Below are 19,617 nucleotides of genomic sequence, written 5' to 3'. Positions count from 1 at the left end.
AGATGCAGAGAATCTTTTTGTAATGCAGTGAGTTATGATGATCTGGAATGCACAGCCTGAAAGGGTGGCGGAAGCAAATTTAGCACAAACCTTCAAAAGGGAACTGGATATATACTTGAAAAAGAAAAAAGAAATTGCAGAACTATGGGGTCAGGACAGGGGAATGGGACTAATCAGATCGCTCTTTCAAAAAGCCACTACAGGTATGATGGCAAGAACAAGCACAAACAACTGGTGACAACTGGTTCTAACTGGACCCAATTCCCAATGGGCAGGTGGGCCGATTTTTTTCCATCTGGGGGCTCAGTGACTATCACAAGGTATTAACAGCATAGAAACAGGCCATTTAGCCCAATTGCTCCACGTTGGTGTTTATGCTGCAACGAGCCAACTCCCACCCTTCTTCATCTAACCCCATCAACATATCCTTCTATTCCTTGCTGTCTCATGTGTTTATCTAGCTTCCCCTTAAATACATCAATGCTATCCCCCTCGACTACTCCTTGTGGTGCAAGTTCCACATTCTAAACACTCTCCAAGTAAAGCTGTTCCTCTAAATTATCTATTGGATTAATTTTTATTGGTATTAAGTTATTTCACAAAATAAACAGGTTGCAAGGATTTTCTTACCTTGTTTCCAATAACTGGAAAGTAACTATCTTTTGTGACCCATTTCTTTAAATTTAATGGTGCCCGACTCACAACAGTGTCGATAAATTCATCTTTGTAACGAAATGAGTTATTGCCACTGCTGGAACTGTAGATTATCAAGAGAGTTGTCAATATGAAGATCGCTGTAGCAACCACATAACTTTCAACCTGCAAAGAAATTGAACAAAAGAGCGACTTCGGCAAGACATATCTAGGATTCTGGTTTTACAGGTGTAATCATGACCACTTATCCATACAGTTCAAATGATTATTGGGTGCGAAATGTTTTAGGGGGAAGGGGGGGTACAGGGAAGGGGATGTTGTTCTCTAATTTCTTTTCCCCCATCTCCCACACATACATGAAAGTTTAAGGTTTGTAATCCTCAATATACCCTCCACATGCCAGATCCAAATAACATATATTGCTCTGTTGGGAGGATGTTGGTTACAGAACGGGATACCTTAAAGAAGTCTTGGTGTCTTCTGTAGGTTAACTGTAAGTCTTTATTAACTAATTGAACTATTTTCACATGTAAAAGCAGGAAGCTACAGGCCAGTTAGCTTAACATCTGTCATAGGGAAAATGTTAGAAGCTATTATTAAAGGTGTTATGGCAGGGCACTTAGAAAAACTCAAGGCAACCAGGCAGAGTCAACATGGTTTTGTGAAAGGGAAGTCATGTTTAACCAATTTATTGGAGTTCTTTGAAGGAGGCACATGTATTGTGCATAAAGGGAAACCAGTGGATGTACTGTACTTAGGCTTTCCAGAAGGCATTTTATAAGGCGTCACATCAAAGGTTATTACAGAAAATAAAAGTTCAAGGTGTAGGGGGTAACATATTGACATGGATAGAAGATTGGCTAGCTAACAGGAAACAGAGAGTAGGCATAAATGGGTCATTTTCTGGTTGGCAGGATGTAACAAGTGGTGTGCCACGGGGATCAGTGCTGGGACCTCAGCTTTTTATGATTTATATAAATGACTTAGATGAAGGGACTGAAGGTATGATTGCTAAATTTGCTGATGACACAAAAAAGGCAGGAAAGTAAGTTGTGATGAAGGTATAAGGAGGCTTCAAAGGGACATAGATAGGTCAAGTGAGTAGGCAAAGACCTGGCAAATCAGTATAATATGGGCAAATGTGAAATTGTTCATTTTGGCAGGTAGAATGAAAAAGAAGTATATTATCTAAATGGCGAGAGATTGCAGAGCTCTGAGATGCAGAGGGATCTAGGTGTCCTAGTGCATGAATCACAAAAGGTTAGTGTGCAGGTACAGCAAGTAATTAGGAAAGCTAATAGAATGTTATCATTTATTGCAAGGGGAATTGAATATAAAAGTAGGGAGGTTATGCTTCAGTTGTACAGGACACTGGTGAGGCCACATCTGGAGTACTGTGTACAGTATTGGTCTCCTTATTTAAGGAAGGATATAGATACATTAGAAGCAGTTCAGAGAAGGTTTACTAGACTAATACCAGGAATGGGTGGGTTGTCTTAAGAGGAAAGGTTGTACAGGCTAGGCTTATGTCCACTGGAGTTTAGAAGAATGAGAGGTGACTTGATTGAAACCTTTAAGATCCTGAGGGGCTTTGACTGGATGGATGTGGAGAGGATGTTTCCTCTTGTGGGAGAATCTAGAACTAGGTAACTGTTTAAAAATAAGAGCAGAGATGAGGAGAATTTTTTTTTCTCTCAGAAAGTAGTGAATCTTTGGAGCTTCCTTCCTCAAAAGGCAGGAGAAGCAGAGTCCTTGAATTTTGTTAAGTCAGGGGTAGATAGATTCTTGATAAGCAAGGGAGTGAAAGGTTATCGGGGGTAGGCAGGAGATTACAATCAGATCAGCCACAATCTTATTGAATGATGGAGCAGTTTCAAAGGGCCATGTGGCCTACTCCCACTCCTAATTCTTATGTTCTTATTTACAGTAAAGGGTACAGGCTAGGAATTATCTCCATGCTTAGGTCTTTACATGTCTCTGCTCAACACCACACTGATCCCTGGGTCTGAGTCATGTGCCTTCTTACATCACTCTGTGAGCAGTGCGGTACACAGTCCCACATTAATCCTGTATTTGCCAGACCCTTATACTACAAGCTCTTCCAGGATTTAACTTCTAGTTCAAAATCTACATAATTGGCAGCCTACGAATCTACAAAACTGAAAAATACAACTAAAACTACAACTTTTTAAATTATTCTTTCACGGGATGTGGGTGCCCCTAACCAGGCCAGCATTTGTTGCCCATGCCTAATTGCCCTGGAACTGGGTGGCTTGCTAGGCCATTTCAGAGGGCAGTTAAGAGACAACCACATTGCTGTGGGATCTGGAGTCACATGTAGGCCAGGCTGGGTAAGGGCAGCAGATTTCCTTCCCTAAAGGGCAACAGTGAACCAGATGGGTTTTTAAGACAATTGATGATGGTTTCACTGTCACTATTGCTGAAACTAGCTTTCAATCAATCGGGCCTCTAAATTACTAGTCCAGTAGCATTGCAACTATGCCACTGTCTGCCCCCTTGCATTTATATAGCATCTTTAATCTTTAAACATCCCAAGGCATTTCACAGGAAAGGCGGCAAATCTGACACCAAGTCACATAAGGAGACATTAGAATAGGTGACCGATAGCTTGCTCAGAGAGGTTAGTTTTAAGTAGGTTCTTAAAGGAGGAAAGAGAGATGGGGAAGCAGAGAGGTTTAGGGAGGGAACTCCAGAGCTTAGGGCCTAGACAGCGGAGCCTACGTTGGAGTGATGAAAATCAGCAACGTGCAAAAGGCCAGAACTTGAGGGGCACAGAGATATCAAAGAATTGTAGCACTTCAGGTTACGGAGATAGGAAGGAGTGAGGCCATGGGGGGATTTGAAAACAACAATGAGAATTCTAAAATCAAAGTATTGCTGGGCTGGAAGGCAATGTAGGCCTTTGAGCATATGGTTGATGGTAAATGACGCTTGGGGCAAGTTAGAATATGGGCAGCAGAATTTTCTTTCAGCTTATGTTTATAGAGGCTGCAAGGTGGGATGTCAGCCAAGGGAGTTTAGGAATAGTCGATAATAATAGAGGTAACAAGGCATGAACGAATTAAGAGGATTATATTCAGAAACATAGGGGATTAGTATAGTCGTAGCATTCATTATTCCTTTTAAGAATGGTTTGTAACCACTTTTTAAACCTCTTTTAATCACATTTCATTGCAACAACTATAACAGTAACAAAAAATGTAGATAATGCACAAAATCTGGAATAAAAGAGCTAATATTAGACATGCAGAGACCAGCATCTGCCAAACCGGTTAAGGTCCAGCAAAACATAAAACTTCTCATCTGATGATCTGTTGTGTGTATCTCCAGCAGTCGTGTTTTAGAAGCAATAAACAGTTCACCGCAGTTTTCACGTCTATTAAAGCTGGGCAGTGGCACTAGTTCAATAAATATCGCGTCCTCACCTTAAACATGCCTGTAATGAAGAGAAAACAAAAGTCTGAAATTCACACAAAGGAAATTTTTTTTAAATTGGGCACAACTGATTGAATCAAGCAAACCGAGAGACAGCTATTAAGGATCAACCCTCGTTCTAATGCTTCTCCTTCCGTACTATACTAACACCAACTCTATCTGATTAACAAGGTTAGCTTCTCACTAACAGAGCTTCTCAATAAACTAAAGGCACAACTGCATTAAACACATTCATCTGAATTTGCATTTAGAAAACGTTTTGCAGGTTCTTGGGATTTTCTGAAAAGCTTCACAGGTAACAATTGCTTTTCAAGTGTGGTCACTCTATTCCTAGGCAAACAAAGCAGCCAGCTTACAGGTAAACACAATGAATTCACAGGATGTGGGTGTTCCTGATGGCCAACATTTATTGCTCATCCCTAATTGCCCTTGAGGTGTCAGTGATGAGCCTGCTTCTGGCAATAGGTACACCCATGCCTTCTTGCAGTTCGTGCTGTTAGGGGGGGTCCAGGATTTTGACCCAAGGGCTGTGAAGTGATATATTTCTAAGTCGGGTTTGGAGGGGAACTTGCAAGTGGTGGTGTTCCCATCCATCTGCTGCCCTTGTCCTTCCAGGTCGCAGATTTGGAAGGTGTTGTCGAAGGAGGCTTGACGATTTACTGCAGTGCATCTTGTAGATGGCACACACTGCTGCCACTGTGCGCCATGGTGAACGGGGTGCCAATCAAGCAGGCTGCTGAGAAGCTGATGATGAGCCACCTTCTTGAACACAACTAAGTGGCTTGCTAGGCCATTTCAGAGGGCAGTTAAGAGTCAGTCACATTTTTCAATGCAGATTGCTCCAACTGGGTAGCTTCCAACATAAAAGTGCTGCCCCAAAACGTGTACAGAAAGCTGCCTGGGTGCTCAGACCTCAGTGTCGCTTCAAGGTAGCAGGCTTCATTTGAATCGGGAAAGACGAACACAGGATGCTCACAGAATGGTGTTCTGTCACTTAAAAACGAAAGGCAATAGCAAAATAAAAACGAAATGTAAGAGCTGTAAAGAAAAGTAACACCAGTTAGATTCCTGATAAAATGTCATTAGGTTATTTTTTTTGTGTGCGTGGTGTCTTGACTGTGTTCTGAATGGGAAGCCTAAGGCAACTGTAACCAGGACGGGTGTCTCAGTTTTCAGCTGGTGGGAGGAACCGAAGAATCGCACGAAAGTGCAAACAAATGCAGGTTTCTCATAGCACAATACAACACCTCAGCACCCATTAATTCTGAGCTTCACAGGAAGATGAGCCACTCCCCCAGCCTGGACCAAGTTAGGATACTGAGCTCCATATTCTGTAAAAGTATTCTGCAAAAGCTGGGGTCATTGCAGGCAGGTTGCACTTTGTGCTCACATCATCCAATCTCAAAACTGCCATCAAAAGGAGAAATGCAAAGAATCTTGGGTCATGGTATTTAATTACCTTTTGCTTGAAAGTCAGAATTGTCCAGAATGCTTTATAGCTCAAAATCCAAGCTGCAAGCTGACTGTAACGAATTCAATGATCCTCGAAGAGGGAGAAATGCCAAAACATCAAAAGCAATATCCTGCAGACGTTGGAAATCAGAAAGAAAAAACAGAAAATGTTGGAAATACTCAGCAGGTTCCAATGAAGCACAACACAAGCTCAAGGAACAACACCTCATCTTTTGATTAGGCAATCTGCAGCCTTCCGAACTCAACAGTGAATTCAACTATTTCAGACTGTGACCTATGCCCCAATTTTGTTTCCTTTTCTTATGTTTTGATTTTAATCTTGTTTTTCTCTTTTTTTTTTTGCTTTCATTTGGTGGTGGCAGCCTTCCGTCTCATGAGACGGTGGTTTGTGGCATGGTGCTCTACTCTTGTTAAGTGATGCTCTTGATGCTTAACTTTGTGTTAAGCATCGACTGGTGTGGCTCAGGAGACCAGGTGATCTGTTTGTTTTGAAGGTGCTTGGGGGATAAATACCGGACACTGGGGAGAACTCCCCGACACTCATTGGAATTAGTGCTGTGACAACTTTTGCATCCACCTGACGAGACAGACAGAACTTCAGTTTAATGTCGCACCCGAGTAACAATGTCTCTGACAATGCATCACTCCCTCAAAGCATCAGCCTAGATACTTTGCTTAAGCTCTGGATTGGGACTTGAATCCAAACCTTCTGACTCAGCTACCCACTGAGCCATGTCTAACCTCAGAGAGACAGCAACATCGATGACGGCACCAAAAATAAGAGGGTAAGTTTGGACGCCCTCTGAAACCACCCACAGATTCAGTGGCCTAGACTTGAATCTCCAGCATCTTACGTCTGGGAAGATCCACCAGGGAAAAATACATTTTTAAAAAATTGCTTGGAAAACAATTAAGAACAGAGTGGATCTCCCATTTGAAAGGTGCAACTAAAGAGAGCTGACAGGCTCTTCATGGACCATCAAGGTAGGCTGGATAATTAAAGAACAGAAACAAAAGGACATATCGATCAGCTAGCAGTCTCAAACTGGTAAAACAATACAAACATTATTGTTTCATCAATTTTTTAAGGATTTTTTGAAGGGAATATTGCAGATAGAAAAAAGGGACTGTATTGAACTGCGCGAGTAGCATTAAAAGGGTTCAAAATGAATCAATCAATACCAATAAATTTTACCATCAAAATTCCCAGATTTAAATTTTAGAATCGCCATAATCAGCCCAGTAAACATGGGCCAGGATATTTAGGTCAGTGAGCAGGGGGAGGCGGGGCCCACTCACCGACGCGGGATGATGTCAGGCGGAACTCCCGACATCAACCCGCGTCACTTCAATTTTCAGGTCGGCAGGGGCACAGCCGAATCAGCTGTACGCCCGCCAACCTGTCAACGGCCAATTGAGGCCGTTTAAAAAGTAATTAAGGTCAGTAATGGACCAGCCAGTACAACCTTAAGGTTGGCGGGCAGGCCGGGAGCCCTGACGGGCTTCAGAAAAAACATGAAACCTCATCCACGGGCAGGATGAGGTTTCATGAGGGTTTTTAAAAATTTAATAAATGTTTGATTAAAAGTGATGGACATGTCCCAACTCACATGAGGGGGCATGTCAGGGAAGTTTTATTTTTGCCCCTTCACCATTTTTAAATTTGGCGCCAATCTCCCTGAGGCAGCACTTAGCCTCGGGGAGATGAGTGCGCTCTTTCGCATGTATGCGCAAAAGAGCGCACTCTCGGCTGAGGGAATCCCCCCCCCCTCCACCCCCCCACCCACCCCCCCACCCAAGCATAGTGCTCCCTGGCGAACATCACGCTGGGTGGACCTTAATTGGCCCGCCCACGTAAAATAGCAGCACGCCCCCAATCGGGGGCGCCAATCGGAGGCGCGCCCGCTCCTACACTTCCCACCTGACAGGGGGAGAATTCTTCCCATGGAATATAACAAACCTGGAAAGGAATACATTAACACTCAAAGGGTTAGGAGATACAAAAGCATCACATTATAGTAGTCCAGCAAATTCATGCAGTGATCTAGCGAATTTTTTATGTATATTTTTAAGATGTAAAATGTACAATCACTGTCTTAGTTTCAGTCTCACTCAAAGTAGGCTATATTGTACAGCAGTGTGGAGAATAATTGATGGCTGTGGGAGTAATCTGCTTACAAACTGAAACCCTGCCCACACAGCAGTCAAATCCTAGCTGTGAGATGATCCATCGCCAGGCATGCATCAGAGGTGTCCCTTGCATCAAAAAAACCATTAACATGGATAAAAGCAAACTGTACCCAAGCCAAGTGGTATCAATGCATTGTTTCTTTTCCCCTCTATCTTTCCCCCACTCCATCTTCTTCTTGTTCCTCTTTCTCCCACCAGCAAAAGAAAAAAAATCAACCATCAGGAACTGCCAGGCACTTGCGAGGTTGCAATTCCAAGGCAGGATCGGGTCTGTGGGAGAGTTGGCAAGCCTGCGTCCTGCACTTCCTACGTCTGTCCCCATAGCTAGAATTCTTTTCTCATGACATATTGTAACTACAATGTCACAGTCTCTCTTTCCCTTCCCCATAGTCTGTCTGCTGTCAAAACTCTCTCTCTCACTCACCCTCACATGCCACCTTTTTGGATGTCTGCACTCTGGCATCTTAGAACGTTACAGAAAGAAAACATCAAGTCCATATCATAGTTTTTCTCCACAAGCCACCCAGTCTAATCCCATACTTCTGACTGATTCCCATACACTATAAAAATTCTTATTTTCTCAAGCAACTTGCTAACTGATTTCTCAAAGTGCTGATGGGTGTTGTTTCAACTACAGTTTGTAGCAGACAATTTCATATTCCAACCACCCCCAATTGAAAGAAATATCTTCCAACTGCCCTATCATTCTTTTTGTGATTATCTTAAAATGTATGCTATCCTGTTTAACATCTTGCTGACCAATGGCAACAACAGTTCATTATTTATCCAACCATAACCGTTCGTAATCTTCAAGACATCCATCAGGTCACCCTTCAACCTACTCAACTCCAGCATGAAAAATACCAGCTTCTCAAAGTGTTCTGTACAAGTGTAACCCTTTCTCCTCTGTACCGTCCTAGTGTATTCACAATGCAGCTTTTCTGCTACTTCACATAACAGCAGTGACATTTCAGCGTCCTAACACATAAACTAACATTTTTCACAAACAGCACATAATGTTTCTTGGGAAAAATCTCAGGAAATATTTATTGTAATGTGAAGGAAATTGTGCTTGTGTGGGAGTGAGTAGAGAATCATATTCCTCTTTTAATACAAAGGTATTACTGTATATCTTTATACTGTAAACGTCTTGATACAAATCTACACTTTTTTTCTTTATTCTTTCATGGGATGTTGGTGTCATTGGCAAGGCCATTTGTTGCCCACCCCCAACTGCCCTTGAATTGAGTGGCTTGCTAGACCATTTCAGTTAAGAGTCAGCCACATTGCTGCAGGTCTGTAGTTACATGGAGGCCAGATCAGGTAAGGATGGCAGATTTCCTTCCCAAAAGGGCACTGATGAACCAGATGGGTTTTTACAACAATCTTTGATAGTTGCTATGGTCACCATTACTGAGGCTAGCTTTATATTCCAGATTTATTAATTAAATTTAAATTCCACCAGCTGCCTTGGAGCATTAGCCTGGGCCTCTAGATTACTAGTCCAGTGACATGACTACACTCCCTGTCTCCCCTTGACAGACTTTTGTATAAATTCGAAAACATTTTCAATAGCGTGACATCACTCTTTAAAAGAGAAATATTTCTTACACACATTTGCTGGAAGAATAAAATGTAGTGGAATATTTTTAGGGCATACTGGTAGGGGTTTAAAAACAAACCATGTAGGTCCAGGTCTGAAGTTATACTGCGCTATCAGATTCAAGCTGCGAGCTGCAGGAAGTGAGTGACTCACAGCTGGCAACACCTAAATAATGCACCAGGCTGCAAATCACACTGCTGCTGCGCAAGTGTGTTTGCACTGCAGCTGAGAACATTGCCAGGAACATCCATACTTGCAAAATGTTAAAGTAAATCTTTACTTCTGCAAAGCAGAAATTACTTCACAGCAACATAAAGTGGCCGCTCAATATTTAAATGGCCACCTCCTGGAAAAAGGTTAATGTTTGACTGGATTATTTACTGTTGGGATTGAGAACGAAGAGCCGCTTTACAAATGAGATCCAAAGCCGGGTCAGAACGTGGAATCGCTTTTACCAGATTTGCAAAAACACCGTAAAAGGTCATGTCCGCAAAGTTCATGTTTGGCTGCAGACTCCCTCAAATATGGAGGGAAGATCCTAAAAGGGAAAGCTGCGTGAAAAGCCACTTTGGTGCCATACTTGGTTGCCCCCCACCTTTCCCTTCTGTTCACCAGTAATCAGGAATAAAATGGGTATACAAGCTGGTACTATAAGCCTGCAGAGGAAGTTATATTACCTTGTACCTAACGGTGATTTGGCACTGCCAGGGGAGACACTGGTGTAGTGGTAATGTCACTGGACTAGTAATTCAGAGTAATGCAGAAACAGAAAATGCTGGAAAAACTCAGCAGGTCTAACAGCATCTGTGGAGAGAAAAAAAAGTTAACATTTTGAGTCCGTATAGCTCTTCTTCAGAGCTCTGAAGAAGAGTCATACGGACTTGAAACGTTAACTCTGTGTTTCTCTCCACAGACGCTGTTAGGCCTGCTGAGCTTTTCCAGCAATTTCTGTTTTTGTTTCAGATTTCCAGCATCCGCAGTGTTTTGATTTTAGCCCAGTATAATACTCTGGGACATGGGTTCAAATCCCACAATGGCAGCTGGTGGAACTTGAAGTCAATTAATAAATCTAGAATATAATGGTGGCCATGACAACTCTCTCTGATTGTCGGAAAAATTCATCTGGTTCATTAACGGCTTTTAGGTGAAGGAAATCTGCCATCTTTACTAGGTCCACAGCAATGTGGTTGACTCTTACCTGCCCTCTTGAAATGGCCTAGCAAGCTATTGGGCAACAAATGCCAAAAAAAATACTAGTGGGGGTAGGGTAGGTGCTTGCAGGTACGTGCCCCCACTGGGATCCCCACTCCCCTCTGGGAGCACAGAGTAGCAGAACCACCCTGTATACGGCAGCTAAAATCACACAGCACTAACGGAGGCATTTCACCATAGCTATAGAACCTTTACCCTATACTTCATCTTGAACTTCAAGATAGTAAATACATTTACAAAATTCATTGACCTATAAATCGTAGAAGCATACAGCACAGGAGGCAGCTATTTCTGTGTCATACCTGTGTACAACCCTTGAAAGGACTACCTAATTAGCTCCACACCCCCTGCTTTTTCCAAACAGCCCTCTTAAATTTTTCCTTTTCACATATATCCCCAATTCCGGATCATAACTCTCTGCTTCTGCTCATCTCCCCTCTAGCTTTTTTGCCAATTATCTTAAATCTGTGTCCTCCAGTTGTTGACCCATCAAACAGTGGAAAACAGATTACCCCCATCTACTCTTATCAAAACTTTCATAGGGTAATGTAAATGGATTATCACTTCCGACAACTCTACCCCCATAACACTAAAAACCATATATATATATATATATATATATATAAAAATATATATATATATATTTATGTACCATAAAATAACAGGTTCTGTGGAGAGAGTCAAAACACTCCCATAGTTTATGACTGCACCACAGCAATCCATCAGATTTACAGCTCCACATGCCTGCTCCACAGAACCCATTAGCATCCACATATCTTGCTGCCATCGCAGCAATTCTGTGATTGAGCAACACATTCAACTTTAATCAGAGCTAGCTACAAACCCAGAACAAAGCTTGGTCGGCACAACCTGAGTTGCTGCATTGACAATTGCTGTATGTCGGGGTGTTGTACCCTCAAGGCAAGAGAGGGGGCAAGCTCCAATTCAGCGAGGCACCCCTCAAACCCCGTGCGACAGTGACACTGAGAAATCAGGTTTGCACTTAAAAAAAAACAAATCAAACTCTCTTTCAGACAGCACAATCTAGAGGGCAGGATAATTAGGCTAGCCAAAGGCTCAAGAATCCCCATGGACTCATTCAACGCAATAATCAATGCCCCAATTTAACCCCTGTATAACACACCGATTAAATCTGGAGTCAGGCAGGGCTGTCCTCTCTCGCCTGTCCTTTTCGTGTGTTGCATAGAACCCTTTGCCGAGTCCATCAGGAAGGATCCGGGCATAAGAGGAGTGACGATCCCAGGCAGTGGAGGCACTCAGGTAAAAGCCTCCCTGTACATGGACGACGTCGCCGTCTTCTGCTCGGATCCGCTGTCGGTGCGCAGACTGATGCACATCTGCGACCAGTTCGAACTGGCCTCGGGAGCCAAGGTAAATCGTGGGAAGAGCGAGGCCATGTTCTTTGGGAACTGGGCTGACCGATCCTTTGTCCCCTTCACTGTCAGGGCTGACGGCCTGAAGGTGCTGGGGATATGGTTCGGAGGGACCGGGGCATGCGTTAGAAACTGGAAGGAGCGAGTGGCTATGGTGAAAAGGAAACTGGGCATGTGGGAGCGACGCTCCCTCTCCATTGCGGGAAAGAACCTGGTCATCAGGTGTGAGGTACTCTCGCTGTTGCTGTACGTGGCGCAGGTCTGGCCCATTCCAGACTCCTGCGCGATGGCGATCACTCGAGCCATCTTCCGCTTTATCTGGAGGTCGAAAATGGATCGTGTCCGCAGGGACGCGATGTACAAGCCTCTAGATATAGGGGGAAAAAACGTGCCCAACATCGCCCTCATACTGATGGCCACCTTTGTGTGTGGCTGCATCAAGCGGTGCGTAGACCCTCAGTACGCAAACACCAAGTGTCACTACGTGCTGAGGTTCTACCTGTCCCCGGTGTTGCGAAGGATGGGTCTGGCCACGCTGCCGCGGAACGCTCCAAGTAGTTGGACCGTGCCGTACCACCTGTCCCTGGTGGAAAAATTTATGCAGAAAAACACCTTTGACCACAAGTCCATCAGGCAGTGGTCAGCACGTAACGTCCTAGAGGCCCTGAGGGAAAAGGAGAGGGTGGACCCTGTGGGATGGTTCCCCGAGCAGACTGTCAAAGTCATTTGGCAGAATGCCTCATCGCCAGAACTTTCCAACAAGCACCAAGACGTAGCTTGGCTGGTGGTGAGAAAGGCCCTCCCCGTCAGATCCTTCCTACACGCCAGGAGGCTCACCCCCTCTGCACGTTGCCCTCGAGGTGGCTGTGGTGGGGAAGAGACCGTTGTTCACCTCCTTGTGGATTGTGCCTTTGCAAAGAAAGTCTGGAGAGAGATGCAGTGGTTGCTGTCGAGGTTCATCCCGAGCAGTTCTGTGACACAGTACTCTGTGCTCTACGGGCTGTTCCCAGGGACACACACCGAGACAAACATCGACTGCAGCTGGAGGATCATCAACTCGGTGAAAGACGCGCTTTGGTCTGCCCGAAACTTGTTGGTCTTCCAGCACAAAGAGTTGTCCCCGACCGATTGTTGCGGACTGGCACAATCCAAAGTCCAGGACTACGTGCTGAGGGACGCACTAAAGCTTGGGGCAGCTGCCGCAAAGGCGCAATGGGGAAGGGTCGCTGTCTAAGACCTTTCTACCACAGCGCACCGAGAGACTGGGAACTGTTTAGAGCCCCTCGGGCTGTACAGATCAAAATGAAAGGCTGTAAATGATTGTAATATTGTTTGTACTGATGCACCTGGTGATACATTTTGTAAAAGTTTAACCTGGATTGTACCCTTGTAATGTTGTTTTTGAAATGGTTTGGAATGTGATTGAAGATATTTTATGAATAAAGTATATTTTTACAAAAAAAAAAATAAAATAACACATCACTTATCTCAGGGCTTGGTTATGGTGGTTTTGGATGGGGTGAGGGGGGGTGGGGAAAGACTTCATAACTATTTGGAAACATTTTTCCCCAGCAGAAAGTTTAACAGTGTCCCAGAGTTGAAAGTATTTCAAAATTACTCTGTGCAGCTAATAGCAGTGGACTCAAAATGGCATTGGATGAGGCTACCACCCGTGATACATTCCCCAGAGAAACTGAAGAGAAAATGCAGATTCAGACCCCCCAAAAGAAAAAGGAGTTCGGGGCTGGGGGTGGGGGTGGAGTTGAGAGAACACCAAAAGGTTTCCTTATTGTAAAAAAAAAAGTCTCACTTTTCATAGTTACAATGCTTGCTTTCCTGTGGTGGCCACCATCTCCACAGATGAAAGGGACTTTCTGAAAAGTAGCTTCTCAAGTTTACGTTTTACAATGTTCGTTTGTTAATATGTATTCTGATGGTTTGGATTCAGTCACCAAATATCCTGGGCAGGTTTCAAATGCAAAGCACTACAAAAAACAAAGGCAAAACTACAATTTCTGAATGTTGCTATCCAGAGCAAAAAAGAAAACAAACTTAAAATTCTCTCTACAATACTGCCATCTGCTCAACTCCATTTCCTTTGGCTACTGGGTCTCTATTTTGGCTTCAATTTCCCTGGGCCATTGATTAGAAGGCAGGAGCCCTGCTTTGAAGCCTCTACCAATGCCACGTTGAGCCAGGTGTGCATGAGCGCTGCAGGAACGGGTGGGATGGGCAAGGGGCTTCATCCTTTAATGATTTCCTCCCCTTCCCTCCCCATAGCATTGTAGTGGAGAGGAGGTGCACAGAGCCAGAGTGAGTAGGGGTGCAGGCCAAAGATCCCATCAACGTTGTACTGTTGGGATAAGCATGCAGAGATGCAAAAAATTCTAAAACAAATTTGTAAAGAATATTCAGTAGCTCATCCATTTCACTTAATCCCTTTGTTCTGTTGTTTCACAGGAACCCCAAAAGCTCTTCTCAGCTTTTGAAGAAGTTTTCCAACTTCTCTTTCATGTAACAGTTGAAGCAAAATGATTTCACAGAGCGGAGCATGCAAAGCAATGGCATGTTTCTTAATTTAAAGTACCCTGCAACTCTGAGTGGAGGGACAGAATGTAAATTATATTTCCTTTATTCCAGAGAGGAGCTGAGTGCTCCCTCAGTCTTTTCTTTTGATTGTGTGTACCTCCCATGGTTCAGTAGATAAATGCCATATAGGTGAGGAAGGTCTTGCGTTCAATTCCTGATCAGTGACAGAGAACCACCTCAGTGCTTCTCAGAAGATAGGAACCACAGTAGGCCATTCAGCCCCTGAAGCCTTCTCAGCTATTTAAGTAGACCACGGCTGATCTACACCTCAACTCCATTCACTCTGCTCCAAGTCCTCATATATCCTTACCGAACAAAATCACTCGATCTCAGTTTTGAAAACTCCAAATGTCCTGGCACCCACAGACGTTTGGTCTAAAGAGAGGTAAGGAAATTGGGTTTCCACTCCTGATCACCATCCAGTGACCCCTAGTAAAAAGTGGGTGTCAGGTGAGGGCAGGACTGGGCTCAGCTGTAATATCTCCTATAGACCAAAAGCCCAATCACGCGTTGTTTAGATCACACATAATGATGCAACATTCCCCTACAGCTGCCACAAAGACAGCTGACCTGAAGTTCAACAACAAGGAGCTCAAGGGAATCGGTAAATACAGGCTGCTGCAGTTAGATAACCCCGTGAGGCTTTCGTCCCCCCTGGCAGAAGATATAGGAATGTCTGACGCAAACTGATTGGTATAGTTGAGTACTTTGTTTGCAACAAGAGAGTCAGGTATAGCGTACTTAACAACAATTTAATACTAAGAAACAAAGATTAGACTCATCAGGTTGAGGACTCAATCACATTCTGGCATCAGCACAGTTATTACAGTCTGATGTTCCTTAGTTATGCTATTTCTCTACCTGGCAGCTTGAAATTTGGATTCATTTTTATAATGGAAAATTGTACCTTATGATTGTACATGTTCTGATGAAGAGTCATTCGGACTCGAAATGTTAACTGTATTCCTCTCCGCAGATGTTGTCAGACCTGCTGAGTTTTTCCAGCTATTTTTGTTTTAGTTTCAGATTTCCAGCATCCGCAGTATTTTGCTATTAACTTGTACATGTTGTTTCCCTGTATCTCTTAATAGAAGGGACCAATAGAAGGCTACCAATAGTGGGCAGGTGGTTAGCATATGTCCAAAGGTTACTTCAATCCATGATGCAGGCCTTTAATCTTTCTTTGCTTAGATTCCTGACTAACCCCCTGTCATTTTTGACAAACTGTTAATCGTGTACCCATGTCTGGTCGAAGGCACGAGTCCTCATCAAGGCTGTGCTCCACAGTTACTTGCTTATCCCTTCTTGGGAAAGACCAGTGTCTCTCTCTTTGCTCAGACATCCAAGGCTACATTACTCAAGACATTTAAAGAAAACATATTATGCTACAGAGCTGAAAACACATTCAAACTACCTTGTTTGGTTCAAGCTGTCATGACAAAGTTTAATCACAGGTTTTTGATCAAGCCAATAACACAATTGTCTGGTTAAGGTACTGAATAAATGATTTGATTGATACAAAGTAGACATTTCAAGGTGGTCTTTCCAAGGTGGAGAATTTATTTCAAAATTACTGCCAGGAGTCTCAGATGTCTTCAGTAGGCAGGAAGGTCAGGACCCAAAGTGCAGCCTGTGAATAAGAGACCATATCCTAGCACAAATCACTGGGCTGAATATTCTGTTTGGCGGGCAGGCCCGACCCAATCAGTGGCGGACGCAGAGCCGATCGCTGCTGGCGAAACGGGCCACGTCACCATTTTGTGCGGGTGGGCCAATTAAGGCCCGCCCAGCGCCTTTCAGACTCCCATGTTCAGCGGGAAATTCAAATCTGCAGCGGGCGTGTTCAGACCACCAGTTCCAATGGGGAACCGGCAGTCTGTATAAAGAAAGGCCAGGCAGCCTCCTTTAGGTTGTTCACTATGGCCAGCGACCGGGCTCCAGAGGAGATGAGGGCAGAGGAGGAGGAGGGGGGCAGGCTGCAGGGTAGGCCAGCGGGGGTCCAATGTGACCCTCGGTTCTCCGATGCCTGCCTTGCTGTCCTCCTGGAAGAGGTGTCAAACCATCGGGAGGTGTTGTTTCCAGATGTTGGGAGGATGAAGGCCCCCCACATGACCAGGCAGGCGTGGCGTGAGGTGGTGGAGGCTGTAAGCTCCCATGACAATGTGCGGCGCACCGGAACACAGTGCCACAAGCGCTTCAATGATTTGTTGCGCTCTGGAAGGGTGAGTACCATGTCGGCCTTGGCCATTTAACCCAGCAGGTAGCCCTAGCCTTTGAGGCGCCCCCCCACATCTTAGTGTGGTTACTGCATTGGACATTTGGCGCACGCTGGGTGGGCAAACAGATAATGACCATGCTTACATCAGCCTTAGTGGTTGAGGAGAAGATGGGTTCTCCCCGCAGTATATGTTGGTGTTTGTCGCATTTGAGTAGTCTGGAGGCAACCTGCAGGGGAGGCAGCTAGACACATACTCAACTCCAACACATGTCTTATTGATGGTGATGAGATGGTGGAAGGGGAGCCTCAAGGTGTCATGGCCAAGAGCCATCTGCTGGCCTTGGCGCCACACCTAGTTGTGCCTCCTTGCCATGGGCGCTAAGACCCGTGTGTTATTCAAAGTGATGGACACCGAATATGTCCAAGGTGGCTGTTGGGGGAGGGGGTAGGGACCAGCCGTACTATCTTCTGGGGACTGATCGCCAGTAGTGTGGACAGGAGCCGCTGGAGGCCTCAGATGGGCCACTGTGGTTGGGGTGCGGCATGCACGTGCAGAGTACATGAGCGATCAGCCCCAATAAATGGTCTTCTCTGTTCTGCAGGCAAAAACAGAGAACAATAGCCGGGAGCGTCTACGGACTGGTGATGGGCACGTCGTGCTGCAGCACCTCACCACATATGAGGAGCAGGCCATGGAGCTGGGGAGGAAGCAGGCGGCCAGGTTGGCAGGTGTCGGCGAGGCTGGGGTGCAGCGGCCAGGTATTTGAGGGCAACAGTCCCATCCACTCTGTCTCCCCACCATCCGAAGCACTGATGATTGCTGCAATCATTAATGCAGCAACACTGCTCATTCACAGATTGATACAGTCAGACCTGTGGGTCATACACAAAGGTCCCTCAGCCCCTTGAGGATGCACGTCTCTAGCACCTTCCAAAGTTACCTTATCGCATTTCTGACCACTATCCCCATGGCCTAACATGCCATGGCATCGCTGCTGCACATCCAAATACTTATTGCATCTTAGGAGAGTTTGTACCTCCACCACCCTGTCAGCCAGTGCGTCCCACATTACTCTGTCCAAAAGGTCCTCAGCACCTCACCTGTCAACCTCATGGCACTCAACTTAAATAAATGCCACCACGTTAGTCATCCCTGCGCCAAGGGGAAATGTTGCCTTCTGCCCACCCGGTCTATGCCCTTCATAACGGTATGAAGGTCAATAATGTGACCTGTCAATCTCCTGTGCTCCATGGCAAATGTCACAAGTGTATGCAATGTTTCCTCATCACTCCAACTCTCCAGGCCAGCATGCATCCAGGTCAGGAGCCTCTGCACTCTCTCCACTCCAATGCCATCCCTCCCATGAAGCGCAGGTCACAACTGAACGCAGAAGTGTAGCTGCAGCCTCGACAGCGTTTTCTGCACTTGCAACATAACCTCCCTTTTCCTACATTCTATTCCTCGGCTAATAAAGGCAAGTCTGGCTTTGACCTTGTTAAATGCCTTATGTTCCTGTTCTGCTACCTCAACGGGTCTGCCCAGCAAGGTCCCTGTAATCGTCGTGACTTCCCACGGTCCAACCATTACTCAAGTATTCCCGTACCTTGTTTGTCTTGCCCAAGTGCTTAACCGCATACTTATCCACATAACATTCCATGTGGCATTCCTTAGGCCATCTGACTAGCCTGTCTGTATGCGCGTATAATGTTTGGGCCTCCATTTGACTATTTACCACCCCACCAATGTTCGTCTCCTTAGGTTCTTGAAGGTTGAGGGCATTATGAGCCTGGGAGGGGGGAAAGGGATGAAAGGTGTTACTGACTGAACGCTAACTGATGCACTGTCCTTGTTAATTTTAGCATCATCACCGCATGGCCGTCAGGAACAAGTCCAGAGCCCCCCCTCCACACCTGAGAGGCATCACTTGCAACTTGCGTCACATCATTTCAGCGAGCCAGGCACCAGCGCAGTGACTACCACATCGGTGGGGATTATGACGTCGGCCAGTGTCCCGGGGCACAGTGGAGAGGGCACTTCACAATCGCTGGAGGAGATGGCACGGACAGAGAGTGCCGATGGCGCCAGCAGCCAGAGGACTGCAGGGGACCAGGCACATGCTGAGTCGGGCAGTGATGATGTGCCTCTGGAGATGTCAGTCACGCAGCAGCTGCAGGACAAGCGGAAGGGTGCGCGGGAGCATCTGGCAGGGTTGCATGAGGGTGTGCTTCACTTGGTCTCTGTGGTGGAGGAATCCAGGCAGAGTGTCAGTGAAGGCATGAACCTCAGGACAGAGCTTCAGGCTTCCTCCATTGAGAGATTGGTGATTCTCATGGAGAGGGGCTTCTAACAGATTGATCAGCATCTGATTGGGTTACGCTCGGACCTGCAAGCCCTCACAGCGCTAATGGCCACAGGTGGTCATTCGCAATGTGGGAGATGTTCTGAGCACCAAGTGTCGCAGCTCACCCATCTGCGGTGAGCAGGGAGGTCCAATGTGACCTCACGTCAGCGCAGCAGCTGCCTGTCGTCACTGCGAGCTCCTCTCAGGGTGCTCCTCTGCCCCTCTGCCAGTGACCGTTGCATCCGTTGAGGCTGCAACAACTGGGAAGGTGCCAGTTCTGGAACTGGCCACTCCCTCCCAGGCAGGACCAGCACAGGCTCCCTGGGCCAGAGGACGGCTGCCAAGGTCATCGAGGCCAACAGGACAGCAGGGTCAGCAGGCTGTCTCACAAGCCACTACGAGCGATAGAGCGGCACCAAGACAAATCACCTGCAAACGTAAGCATAAGGCACGTTAGGCACTCCACGGGTTTGTCACTGGTGATTT

At 45.6% G+C, this 19,617-nt stretch overlaps 1 protein-coding gene across 6 annotated transcripts in view; it reads right to left on the bottom strand.

Annotated features, from left to right (window-relative positions):
* LOC144685499 (alpha-N-acetylgalactosaminide alpha-2,6-sialyltransferase 6-like) overlaps positions 1-19,617 on the bottom strand; it is a 52,970-nt gene that overhangs the window by 10,771 nt on the left and 22,582 nt on the right. For 4 of the 6 annotated variants that reach the window (XM_078550083.1, XM_078550082.1, XM_078550079.1 and 1 more), the window contains 3 exons: positions 5,570-5,693; positions 4,101-4,111; positions 631-819 (listed from right to left, as the gene is read on the bottom strand). In XM_078550083.1, the coding sequence (XP_078406209.1) occupies positions 631-819; positions 4,101-4,109 (198 nt within the window). In that variant the 5' untranslated portion in view covers positions 4,110-4,111; positions 5,570-5,693. Of the gene's footprint in view, positions 1-630; positions 820-4,037; positions 4,053-4,100; positions 4,136-5,569; positions 5,694-19,617 lie in introns of those variants that run through there. The other 2 variants (XM_078550080.1, XM_078550084.1) reach the window with 2 other exon arrangements.

The sequence above is a fragment of the Cetorhinus maximus genome, chromosome 10, assembly GCF_964194155.1.
Source record: "Cetorhinus maximus chromosome 10, sCetMax3.hap1.1, whole genome shotgun sequence".
In the NCBI taxonomy this organism is placed as follows: domain Eukaryota; kingdom Metazoa; phylum Chordata; class Chondrichthyes; order Lamniformes; family Cetorhinidae; genus Cetorhinus; species Cetorhinus maximus.
The sequence above is the reverse complement of the archived record's forward strand: the minus strand, read 5'-3'. Positions and strand labels throughout refer to the sequence as shown.